Below are 13,665 nucleotides of genomic sequence, written 5' to 3'. Positions count from 1 at the left end.
TGCGGAATCTGAGGTGAGTCTTGTCGTCTCCTCCGCACCCGCACTTATCGGCATGGGAGTAACACGATACAGGACACTCAACCCAGGACAGATCTGATGAAGAGGGCCTCAGGGATATCCCGTGGCAGGAGAACACCTGCGAGAGGGGCTTCATGGTGAGAGGGGTGTCTTGCAAACAACCCGTCTTTTGCCAAACAGAATACACGCCACAGATGAAGAAGAGGACAGGACGGAAAGATGAACGGCAACAGCGAGCGGTGAACTACAAGAACTTCAACTGCGTTTGTCGCCATGGAAGTAAAGTGAAGCAAAGACTGGGAGTACAACTTCAAGGCAGAGTCGTCAACAGACTGGACCCATCGAGCATCCATGGCTGGTGCCACAGTAAACTGGTGGTCTCCGCGACAAGAAGAACATCGTCTGGGACCCCAAGCAGCGGAGGCGTAAGGGACTCTACAGAAGTTTTGGTCACTGTCTTACATATGTATGGGTTTTCTTTTCCCACAGGTTGAACTTTGACTTTGGGTTTTGTCATTAAAAATTGGGAGGGATGTAGTGTCCTAGCATGGACACGTTCTAGTGTTCTAACATGTGTGTATCACACTATACACCCACCCACCACAGACGTCACTGGGTCAGGTGACGCTGTTAATAAAAGGGCCGAGCGCACGTGCTCGTGGCCAATTCCCACTACACTAGCCATGTGTCCTGTGTCAGTCCTTTACCCAGCATGAGGGCCTAGGGCCCAACATTACAGTTTACAAAATTGCATGTGCAATCAATTGTCTGTGTGTGTGTGCGGAGTGAGACAGGTGAAAGGTAGGATGACTGTGTGCTGATAGATGGCTGCAAAAAGCCGACGCTGTTTTGAAATCTAGGCCTACACTGACCAGTATTATAATAAATGTTACTTTCTCAACATACATAGTATTTACTGTGTAAAAATACTTTTGGGCATTTAATTATAAAACCTCCTTCAAGAGTGCAAAATGGCATTTTGTATAATTTCATGTAATTTTGCCATCATTTTTGTGTGATTATTCAAAAGCAAATTACACACATTTCGCACACCCCTAATAGTAAATCTGTTCTGGCTTGCTTAATTGGTCACAAACAGACTTCAGTAGAAACTATTTTACAGATGAAGTCATGTGTTGCAGGAATCTGTATCTACACTGCATTTTCCAGGGTTAATAACTGCAGCAATAACTGGAGATGAATGCACTTACAAATCTTGTGAACTGCAAAGACAAGTTTGACTCATACTAAAAATAACATAGATGTTAACATGTCTGCTGCAAAGCACAATGTGTGACATGCAGGTCACTGCTTTGTATTTTATGCATACACATCAGTGAGTTACTGCTTTCCCTGCGGAGATCCTTATGTTGCCCGTGGTTCACAAGTTATAGTCCTGGTAATATAGCTCAGTGAGATATGAACTGACTTTAAGGAGCGTGCAAACTGTAGGGCATAAATGTAAAACCTTAATATTTTGTTTCTTAATCTTTCCTTATTGTAAGGTTGATGAAAATAGTTCCTTTATATAGTAATAAATAATTATTAGTAAGTGCTAGAGAAAAAATAATGAGTGTTATTATTCACCTATTCAGATATATCTGACCTTAATGTTCAGGCACACCTTTTACATACAGACCTTGGAAAACTTAAAAACCTGCCTCGAAATCATAGTTTGTGAAGCACTTGTGAAGTGACAAGCTGAATGTCTTTGTTTCCTTCATGATACTGGCTTCAACGTTTTAAAGCTCCTGTTAGCCCCCACCCAGGATACATCTCGAACAAAAGGAGTGCTGATGGCCCAGTAAGTGAGGCACTTGTTATATGCCCAGCTGGAACCGAAAGCGAAATTGATTCTTAACCTCTTACTGGTTGCTGTTCTGTACACTGCAGTGTGGGTGCCAATGGCTTTGCCTCGGTGTTGGCAAATTGCATGGAACAAACGCAGCACATTTCAAGGAGGACCGACCCAATAATAGCTATCAGATCCCTTTCATTTCCAGTGCTGAGACTGTCCAAACCCAGTGGTCAAAGAGTAAAAAGAATTGTATAGGAATTTTGAACGTGACTGCGAAAAGGTGCTGTTGGAAAACGAGGCAGCATCTGTGAGGCCTGCACAAATAACATGAAAACATTTGTCCTTCACTGGGAACCAAACACCCAATTGTAGTGCCTGACTCTCAGAGTATAGCGTTGCAGAGCAGTCTGAGGCTTACTCAAGGGAGGTGGTGTGGACTAGTAATCGCCATTTGCAGGTGCGCAAAAATAACACTCAATAATTGATTGTCCAGTCTGTACTTTGCTTTATAAAAGTAAGAGTACTTTATTAAACCCACACACTACTCAATACTATGCACCAATTTACAAATATACATAAGCTGTTGGAATTACTTTGTGACATTGCAAAACATCTCCACCCCTCCCGCAGGGGGGTGGGGTCTAGTACCACGACTCCCATGTATGCACATCATCTTGCCCCCAATGAAGTTAGTTGGTTATAACCTGGAGCGAGGGCCCTGCGCACTGGCACCATCCCAGTGGCGACCCCCCCGTTATCTCAACCAGCATTTAAAATAGGTAACCGTGCCTTGGTGACACATAACCCTGACTGAGCATTTCCAACTGACCATAAAGTATGCACCTCTATATCTTAAGGGCTAGCAGTCTGGGTTCTTCACCTTAGCGCAGCAGCAAGAATACATGTTCAAGCAACACTTTGGAATGACCGTACTCATCACATTTGTGGATCATTAGAATTTAGCCTGACAGTACTCATCACATTTGCGGATCATTAGAATGCATTGCAATTACAGCCCCTAAAGGCATCACAGATGAAATCACAGGATTACGCATATACAGCCAGTCACCCTAACAGGAATGTCTGGCAACATAACCCCACTTTGCTTATGACATCACCTTACACAGGTACTTCACATTACACATGTGACCTTCAGTCCCTCTAACAGAAATAACCACAGTAAATGCACTACGGGTGCAATTACACCTCTTCCCTTCCAGGGGATGCCCTTCTCCAAACATCCCCAACTCAGCCCTTCACTCCTTGATGCACTTCTCGATATACCCTTAGCTGTAGACAAAAGTTCCAGCCTACAAGGCGGTAAATGTTGACTGATCCCTTGAGGGGTTATTCCTTTCAAGTCCCCATGTGACTTAGGGAGGGACTTCACTTTGTGCTGGGGCGGAGACTGCGCTTCTCCAGCAGCTCCCCCAGCACCTTTGCACACCTATGAGGGTGACCCCCTCCTCTGGGGGCCACTAAGCACAAAAAACTATCAATTTCCATTTGCCTGGCAAGGCATTCTGGGGCGCTTCGTGCTCCTTTTCATGAATATTTGATGAGCGGCTCTCCCGCTGTGCCGGGGAGAGCCACGATGAACTGATGGTGGCTTTGCCGCATCTTCAGGCCTCGTTGGGGGGCCCGGTCTCACCTGGATTCCCAGATAAGCGTAACGGCTCGGGGAGCCCACCCCTGGCCGATCAGCAGATTCTCGGGGGTAAAGTCCCTCCCGGGCCCCGCCATGCCACAGCACTTCTTCCGGGGTCCTGGTCCCACCTGGGACCCTCGCCTGCCTTCTTTGGTGGAGGGCAGCCTGGGGAGCCCACCCCCGGCTGCCCCCACTGGCTCATTGTGTGGCCAGCACCCTTGTGTGCTGCCGCGGGAGCCGGCACAGCAGTTCTGGTCTGCCCGCTCTGGCGGACAGACATGGAGCTTCCCGCAGGCTGGTCTGTTCTTCGGGGGAGTGCGACGGCATTCTCCCCCTGCCCATCTTCACTTCGGGGCCCAGGGATGGGGTCTCGGGCCCTTCCTCATCTTCACACGGGGGCACAACGGCACCCCCGACTTCTCTCGTTCTTTGGGGCCCGGGGATGGGGTCCCGGCCCCTGGGCATATCGACACGGGGGGGGCGTGATGGCGCTCCCCGATTTTACCTCTTCAGGGCCTGGGGATGGGCTCCCGAGCCCCTGGGCACATTTTCGCCAGGGGGGCGCGACGGCGCTCCCCCGACTTTCGTCTTCGCGGGGGCCATGACGGCACTCCCCCGTCTCCAATCACACACGGGGCCCGGAGTTGGGATCCAGGGCTCCTTCCCTTGCACCTCTTCACGGGAGCGTGACGGCGCTCCCCGACTTCTCTTCGTCGGGGGCCAGGGTGGGCTCCTGGCACCCTACTGGGCACTTACATGGGGGAGCGAGACGGCGCTCCCCCCCGGCCTGACTTCTTTTGGGGGAAGGCCCTGGGGCCTGACCCACCCCTGGGGCATGTCATGAACCGGCAGCAGAGCCCCACGCGCTTTGTCAGTCCCATCAGAGGTCCAAGGTCGCCTACCTTCTGGGGGGGCGTATCTCAGCCCCCAGGAGTCCGATTTGACTGATCTTGGCCTCGTCTTGCTCCTGGTGGTGCTCCCCAGCCACTGGGAGCACTCTCCTTCGCCCTCTGGGTCTCTGAGAGGGGGGATTCAGCAGGGAGCTGTCTTCACTGGCTCCCTGTGCCAGCCTTTCGCTTGGCTCTCCTCCTAGGCCTCTCTTCCCCCTGCGCAGAGGCCCCTGCTCCTGCGCACTGGTCCTGGACTCTTCTTCTGGCACTGTTCAGGATCCTGGGGGCAATCAGGGGGTTCCTCCTTCCAACTGCCCATGGCCCCAGTCTCCAGCACCTTCTGCCTCAGCAGACCACACCCTAGAGAGCTTCTCTTCCTGTGCACGCACTTTTTAAAATTTGAGCATGGGGCTGGCAGGAAGTCTCTGTTTGTCCTATCAAACAGCGACACATCACTTCCCTGCCCCTGCTCCCTCCTTCTTGTCCAGCCTCTGGGTTTGTTCAAAATGGCGTCGTCCAGGGTCTCTGGCCACATGGTCTTTGAAAAAGACCCTTCCCCCCTGGCTGCCTTCCCTCCTTGGTGCAGCCTGGTGCCTGGCACCCAGTGATAGCTGCTGATTGATGAGCCTGTAGCTCCACCCATCTTCTCTTCGTGGAGAGGAGGCCTTAGCTTGTGGAAGAAAGGTTATCAATCCACCCTGCTGAGGTCACCCCTCAGCCAGGGTCTGGTTATGGCTGGTTCAGAGAAATATGGCAGTCCTGGATGACCCAAAAGCAGTACAAATATGACTTTTGACTCTGCAGAATACTCTTTCTCACATCCGTTACAGTGGACTTAAGTGCGTATCTGGAATTTGTAGGCCTTATGAAAGCTACTCTAACCCATGGGCTCCACATCTCCATAGGGGAATAATGAAGTGAAAAACAGTAAAACACACTGACCTTCCCTGGCATGGTTTTTCCCAGTGTATAAAGCATATTCCATGTCACCACCCCATTCTGCATAAGTCCTGCCACACCAGTCTATCTGCACCTGGTCTTTGGTTGCGCACGCTAGGAATCTCCCCTGCGCAGCCCCTACACGTGTGCGCACGAATGTACACATGTGTCTGCATGTAACCAGCCCGGTGTCCCTTACTCCAGCTGCTGTGCAGTGGCCTGGTCAAGCCAGGGGGACACCAGTAAAATCCCCATGCAGTTCCTTACATCCTGAGTTCACTGAGGGTGAGTCCCAATTTATGAGGCTCCCCCACCGTAAAAGCTCAACAATTAGGTGCTCCAAAAGCGAAAAATCTGGGCGGCCCATAGTTTCAGAACCACCTTCTAACAGGTGCATATGTGGTTGGGTGATTAGTGAGTGTGAGAACAGGGTCAGTGGTGTGGCTGAAAAGAGCAACTGATTATTTTATTGGCCTTTCACTTATTGGCAAGTGTTTATAAAATATTTGAATCACCTACTCTTGTGACTGATATTTACTGTGTTTTAATATTTCTAAAGAATAGTTTGTTGCCATTTATACATTTTCACTAAAAGCGAGATGCTCACAGAAAGGTTCACACTGTTAGTGCTTTGCTGGGAGAAAGCACTATTAGTAGGCTTGGAATGTATGCCATATTAGGTTAAACAGAGATATCTGCAGTAGGTGCACTAACCCACTGATCTATTTTACTGAGGTTGAAAACGTATAACCAGAGCCAATGGAATTGTGCGATTCTGCAGGTGTGGCATTTACCACATAATTATGGATTTGCCGCATTTACCACATAACCCATAATCTGCTGCATAATCAGATTTTCTCCCCAAAAACTTTCTAGCTCAAATGGATCAAAAGTTACTAAAAATGCTGCAAAACATATTGAAACACAGTGGAAGGCCCTTCACAAAAGTCAAATGGTCACCTTTCAATTGCTTATTACTGTATTTGAGTTTTAAACTGTTACTCATGAGGTGGAACCTTTGCCCAGACAGTGTTAACATGTGCAAAAAAGTCAAAATAATGCAGCAATACTGTCACAAAATGTGCTGTATTACGTTGCATAATTTAGCCAACCCAGTCATATAATTTTAACATCTCCTCTTGCATAATTCAAGTGACCCTGCTTATAACCACTATGTTACATAGAGAAAAGCACAATAGGTGCACTTACCCCCGAAGTTTTCGTACTGGGCTTAGAAACTGTGGTTTGTAGGCTATAATGAATTTCTGCAGTCAGTATATTAATCCACTTACCTACATCACATGGACTGCAACTAGTGACCTGAAGATTATACATAGGTCTAAAGCAGGTTTCTCCAGCCAGTCGATCGTGAGCTACCAGTAGCTCCAAGACACTTTCAGAGCAGCTTGCAGCCTTGAGTTCATTTTAAATAAGCACAGTGTCACACTTTCCTTTTAAAGTTAAGGGAAGGCTGTGTTTATTTGACCTTATTATCACCAGGCTGCAGATAGCAGGGCCTGCAAATGAGCAGTGCTCAGTTAGAGTTATGACCCAGGCTGGGGCACAAAGGTGAAGAACTGAAGCACTGAGTCAATTAACGTTTAAATAAAAGTGCTTGTGAACTCAATATTGGAGCATGAGAACAAAATGATGTTTCTGAATGCTTTAAAATGGGAGAAAAATAAAAGTTACCTTAATGATTAAGTTGACTCTTCATTTAGTTTTCTCCCATTTCGAAGTGTTGCATTTACAGTCAGCAGACCTCTTTCTTCTAATGGCCAGTAGACACTGTGCCATATGTAGAAGTGAAAAGTACAGTCAGTTTTTAAAATGGGGGACATTTGAAGTGCAGAAAAATGTTCTATATTTTGAAAATTTTGCAGAAAATGTTTTTGTACTTAAAATTTTTCCCATTGAAAAAAAAGGTTGTATTATGGTGTTGTGTATGTAACGTTGCCACATATGGCGAAAGGTATGTCCTGTGCCACAAGCACATACGACACAGGCTCTCAGTCTCTCATACACATATATCCCATTTATACATACACATGTTCATACATCCCCATAGACCACTCTCTCACTGATGCACATGGCAGCCCTGTCATAGTGCCCCTAGTCAATCTATTTCTTTTCTAACCATAGTATCTGGCTCTATAGACATTAGCCTTAAAGTAAATGAAGCTTGGCATGGAGTTATTTAGCCTTCAGTAGCCCAAGATGAATTTTAATGATCAGAAGTAGCTCTCACTACAACAAAAAGTTGGAGACCCCTGGCCTAAAGTATGTAGTGTCTGTTTAATTTTCTTTTTTTTACATTTTCTCTTCCAATTTTGTACACTTTTCACTACTTTTCACACATTTCTTCATACCATATCAATTATCTTCTTTTCTATTTGTCCATTGCTGTCCTCTTCATTTTGGATTCTGTATGTGTGTTTTCTGCATTTTGTTTCTCTATGATGTGCCATTTGGAATGGACAGTTGGGCACTGTCATAGTGTACCAAGAAAGAGCTGCTCAAAGAGTAATTAAATGAGAGAGAGAAGCACAAGTGTCAATGTCAGAAGGCTAAAGAATAAGAACCATACATATTTCATTCTAAAGAAAAATCAGACACAGAAGAAGGAGATTGCATCCCAGTTGACAAGTAACAATAGCACAGAGGAGATCTCTCTCATCAAAGCCGAGTGTCAGTCAATGTATAGGTGGTAGAACATTATTGTCAGCTACGATCCAACCCTGTCTGTCAGCAACTAAAACCAAGATATTTACCAGTGGTGGCACATTGTATAATTAATGAAACCTATGTCATCATTAATTGAAGAAATACGTCAGGAATTTTTCAGAATGGCCAGTAGCAACACACAATAAAGATGCTGCATACTTGAAGAACATTAGCTAATACAGGCATCATACAGTGTCAACATGTATGAGAACAAGGAGATTGTGGGTAACTATAAATCACACAATTTTAGACATGGGGTGCTTGCAGAACATGAAAATACAATTGCAGATAGCACAACATAACTGTCAATTGCTCAACTGCACTGACGTAGCCCATTCCACATATAAAGTTACCTATTTGGATATGTGTTGAAGAATCTTGAAAATGAGGATGTCATTGAACGAGTGTGAGGCTCACTCCCAAATAGTCGTAACCAGGTAAGCAAAGCCTCCACACCATGTCCGCACCTCGTTGGAATTTAAGCTTCCTTACTACATCATCACAATGAAGAGCACATCACCCCTGCTGTTAGATTTGTCAGCCTGTGTGTGGTCTTCCCCCAAAACCTTTGCCTTACTCCGCCATTTTTGCTGATCTCATTTGTGTTGGCCTTAGGTCTCTGTGCACTTCACCAATGCTAATCAGTGCTAAAGTGTGTTTGCTCTCTCCTTTAAACATGGTGGAATTGTTTTGCAACTGATTGGCACATTTAATTTATTTGTAAGTCCCTAGTAAAGTGGTACTACATGTACCCAGGGTCTGTAAATTAAATGCTACTAGTGGAACTGCATAAAAACAAATACTGGACTGAATGCTGAAAAAATCAAACATTCATCCCCAATCACAGACCTGGGTTTAATCCATAGTTTTTTTGCTCACCACACCACCCCAGTTTAGAGCCAGTCATATGCAAATCAGTCTAGACCCTGCTCCCCATGGGAACAGTCCAGCCCAAACTGCAAGGCCAGGTCCTCCCTGGACCGGAAACAAGCATCCTGGGACTGGTTTCGGGGTATCACCCCTCATCAGCCAGGCTAGCTTGAATCCAGTGGCACATTGAGCACAGGACCCACCGCTAGGCATACCTTTCCCACTTAGGGTGACAAAAGCAAAAAGAACAAATGATGGACAGAATGCTGAAGAATGAAACATTTATCCCCAGTCACAGATCTGGGTTTAATGCAAAGGTTTTTTTGCTCAACCCCCCACCCCCCACCCCAGTTTGAAGCCATCCACATGCAAATCAGTCTTGACCCTGCTCCCCATGGGAAGTGCGAAGTCTGAAATGCCAGGCCACGTCCTCCCAGGACCACAAACAAGCATCCTGGGACCGGTTTCAGACTATCACCTCTCATTAGCCAGGCTAGCTTGAATCCAGTGGCACGGTGAGCACAGGACCAAGGTCTGGGCATACCTTTCCCACTTAGAGCAACAAAAGCACAAAGAACAAATGATGGACAGAATGCTGAACAAATTAAACATTCACCCCTAGTCACAGATCTGGGTTCAATCTATCCTTTTTTTGCTCACCACACTACCCCAGTTTGAAGCCAGCCATATGCAAATCAGTCTTGACCCTGCTCCCCATGGGAACAGTCCAGCCCAAACTGCAAGGCCAGGTCCTCCCTGGACCGGAAACAAGCATCCTGGGACTGGTTTCGGGGTATCACCCCTCATCAGCCAGGCTAGCTTGAATCCAGTGGCACATTGAGCACAGGACCCACCGCTAGGCATACCTTTCCCACTTAGGGTGACAAAAGCAAAAAGAACAAATGATGGACAGAATGCTGAAGAATGAAACATTTATCCCCAGTCACAGATCTGGGTTTAATGCAAAGGTTTTTTTGCTCAACCCCCCACCCCAGTTTGAAGCCATCCACATGCAAATCAGTCTTGACCCTGCTCCCCATGGGAAGTGCGAAGTCTGAAATGCCAGGCCACGTCCTCCCAGGACCGCAAACAAGCATCCTGGGACCGGTTTCAGACTATCACCTCTCATTAGCCAGGCTAGCTTGAATCCAGTGGCACGGTGAGCACAGGACCAAGGTCTGGGCATACCTTTCCCACTTAGAGCAACAAAAGCACAAAGAACAAATGATGGACAGAATGCTGAACAAATTAAACATTCACCCCTAGTCACAGATCTGGGTTCAATCTATCCTTTTTTTGCTCACCACACTACCCCAGTTTGGAGCCAGCCATATGCAAATCAGTCTTGACCCTGCTCCCTATGTGAACAGTCCAGCCCAACCTGCCAGGCCAGGTTCCTCCCTGGACTGGAAACAAGCATCCTGGGACCAGTTTCGGGCTATAACCCCTCATCAGTCATGCTAGCTTAAATCAAGTGGCACAGTGAGTACGGGATCCATGTCTGGGCATACCCTTCCAACTCAGGGCAAAAAAAGCAAAAAGAACAAATGATGGACGGAATGCAGAACAAATCAAACATTCACACTGTAGTGAGGGCTGCGATTTAGATACATACATTGCTATGTTGGCATAAGCGCGTTATATGTTAGAAAGCCATTTTGCCCCTTTTGCTGCCTTTGCACACGACACTGCAGATACATGTTATTATTTGAAAACTGCTTGCTCGCCTTTTTCTTCACATGAGAACTGTCTGTTGTTCACATCCCTAGACGTGCGCTGCGACCTTGGTCTGAACATTGTGTAAAGAAACAGTCTGGGTCGCCAGACAATGCATGTTTTTGAGTTCAGGTTGATCGGCCCACTATTTAGCCATAACACGCATGCAGCTGCAAATACCTGAAAGTTGAGTGCTTTTAATATTGCAGACTGCATGCCTTACACACATTCGGAAGAAGAGCTTTCCCAGGACCAGAGTACACCTGATCCTGTGATGTGATTCCACTAAGCTGATCTTTACGGTATGGGGTTCCCCATTCAAGCCTAGAGACCTTCTACTAGTCTAATAATATTAGTTTACTAGCGAAAGGAAGGTGGCTGTATTCCACTGTCATTATATTATGATTTCTCCTTTCATTTTCTATGGTATTGTAACAATGCTGATGGTTTTGATTTTAATCATTTGTCTGCTAATGTTAGACAAAGTACTGCATCTTAGGACACGGAGTTTATAAAATGAACCTTTTAAACTTTACCGTGTCTCTGATTACTCTTGTTGTGGACTGATATGAGAATAATTACGAACAGGTATTTCTGATTCCCACCATTCCTGAGAGTACTCTAAGTCACTTGTTCTGGGTTGTCTATACATTGGGACCTCCGAGATAATACGGATAACGAATGGGACACTGATGCTGGTCGGATAGGGGTTCTGGGTTCTGAGGTGAGTTTTTGGTACACCACAATTCACTGAGGTCCTGGTTTCCTGCGCATAGTTCTGTGCATAAGCAGAATCCCTGCAACATGGCGCACCTAATGTTTGGTCTTTTGATTTGAAACGCCTTAGTAGTGCTTATATTAGTCCACGACACCCTCACTCTTGTTTCCGGATAACGGGAGTGACAGATTTTACCTACCTATTGGTAGCCTAATAGGTTCTTTCAAGCTTGTTAATTAAAAAGGTTTTTATATTTCTGAACCCTTGTGCTACTGTAAAATCCGTTGTTGTTTTTCTCTGTGTCCTTATGGCGGTCGAAATTGCAGAACATAGCCGTGCACCTCTGCGACGTCATTTGACGCAGTATGGGGTGCCGGACGATGGGATGGGCGTTATTTTTGTGGTGAGTGCAGATGGCTCCCACCCTTATGAGTTGTTTTACTCTTGGGTGACGCTACCAGCAGTGAATGCGGATGATAAAACGTTTCACTCGTTTACTCACACGTGGGTCCCAGCAAATTATACGCCATACAGGACGCTAGAGATTCCCCTTTCAGCCTGGCAGCATAGCATTTGGTTTAATGGCGCTCTTCCCCATACGGTTGCACTGGCTAGACTCAGCCCTTTGTCAATTCCAGGGGCCACGTGGCCAGTGCTGGGCGGATTTACGCCTCACCCCCGATATTTGACTCTTGCGGTGGATAAGTTGCGTACGCTCCATACAACCCTCATTTAAGTATATAGGGCTTTGGTGCAATACGTCTCATGCAACGTGCAGGTGGGGGCACCTGCTGTTGCGGGACTACCAGCTGGTCATCCTGCGGTTGTTATTAGCCCCGTCATAGTTAATTTGGTGATGGGCAAGCACCCCCAGAATAAGGATGATTTACCTTATTGGCTTGCCGAGAAATTTTACCAACTGGAGGCAGTTTTTCCACACTCTACTGCTGTGGAGAAACACAGAATCCTCACCATTAGTTTTCCGAAAGACTTAGTCTCAGAAGTGTCCGATTGTGACAACTGGGGTAAGGTTTTTGCCGCGGTCTATTCGAAGTGCTTTGGCACTCCGTCTATGGCTGTGCTTCCCTCCGTCATTAAACGTGTTCAAGATAACCACGGTCCGGAGGCGGCTGTAGAGTTGGGAATGCGGCTTGTCGGAGTGTTCGACGTAGTTGCCTCTCTCGTCCTTGGTAATCTCAAGGGAGATGCGGTACAATTTCAAGTGGCTAATGGCTTAGCCCGCGTCGATGAACTCGATAAGCCCAAAGAGTTGCCTAAAAGTATTGCGGAGGCTTATAGAACTATAGGCCGCAGTAGTTTAGGGGTTAAACCAACTATTATCATTCCTGACTTGATACAACAAACTAAGGTGAGTTCGTCTGTCAAAGACGATCGTCCAAATTTTCCAAAGCAAAATTGGCGACAAAAGAAACAGGGAAAGCAGCAACAGAATCAAGTGTCTCGTCCTGCGTCTCCCACACAGCCGACTAGTGAGCGCACATACGATTTGCGCGATCGCATTAGTATTAAGTCATCTGATAGATTTCAGGTTACTGAACGCTCTCCTCGTTCTTCACAGGAGACATCGTCCTCACGGTCCGGTGGAGGAGAACGTGGCAAAGGTCGGGGTGCCCAACAAGGACGTGAGCAACCCCGTCAGGCTGACGGTAAAGGCAAGCAAGACGAGTTTGCACGTCAACGTCCCCTGTTTCAGATGAAGAAAGTTGCTGCTCTAACAGCGAGGTATGCCACAGATAGTACGGACGCAGCTTCGGAACCTGACATGGGCGCTAACGCTGCTCGACAGCGCTGCGGAGGTTACAGTAGTGCGGCAGGCACTATGTCCATATCTGGAGGCGACAGCAACTGACACGTTCATTACTGTAGAAACTGCTGACACTAGAGTGGCTCCCCCTGACAGACTATATAATATAGTCCTCTTAATTGAAGGTGACATACAACGTACTATTCAAGGGATTTTTTGGGATAATCTGACCACTTCCTATGACATTCTTTTGGCGGAGGCTGACTGGCCCCCGGCTTTCATTTTAGATGCTCCGATAGGGGAGGAGGTAATCCTCCCTTCCTTTGCACACAGTGCCAAAGGAACATGCTAAAAAGTTTGCCGAGAAGTGGGCACAGGTGCTTGCTCCGGCTTTGTATCGCACTCAGGTAGGCTGGGATACATTTTCCCCCAGCCATGAGATTCCATTACGGTCTATGCCCCAGCCACAGCCCCAATATCCCATGCATCGTGAAGCTAGACCCCACGTCGCGGAAATCCTTGATCAATTGGAATATCAGGGTGTTATTGAAACATGTGTGTCACCGATGAATAATCCTT

The 13,665-nt window shown here is 46.8% G+C and overlaps 1 protein-coding gene across 1 annotated transcript in view; it reads right to left on the bottom strand.

Annotated features, from left to right (window-relative positions):
* Nucleotides 1–7,656: 7,656 nt before the first annotated feature.
* LOC146823042 (endogenous retrovirus group PABLB member 1 Env polyprotein-like) overlaps nucleotides 7,657–13,665 on the bottom strand; it is a 43,968-nt gene continuing 37,959 nt past the window's right edge. The window contains exon 2 of the mRNA XM_085606359.1: nucleotides 7,657–7,805. Coding sequence (XP_085462485.1) covers nucleotides 7,657–7,805 — 149 coding nt within the window. The remainder of the gene's footprint in view (nucleotides 7,806–13,665) is intronic.

This window comes from Triturus cristatus, chromosome 5_2 (assembly GCF_964204655.1).
Source record: "Triturus cristatus chromosome 5_2, aTriCri1.1, whole genome shotgun sequence".
NCBI lineage: Eukaryota > Metazoa > Chordata > Amphibia > Caudata > Salamandridae > Triturus > Triturus cristatus.
Note: the sequence above shows the minus strand (reverse complement) of the source record. Positions and strands in the feature narration are given on the sequence as shown.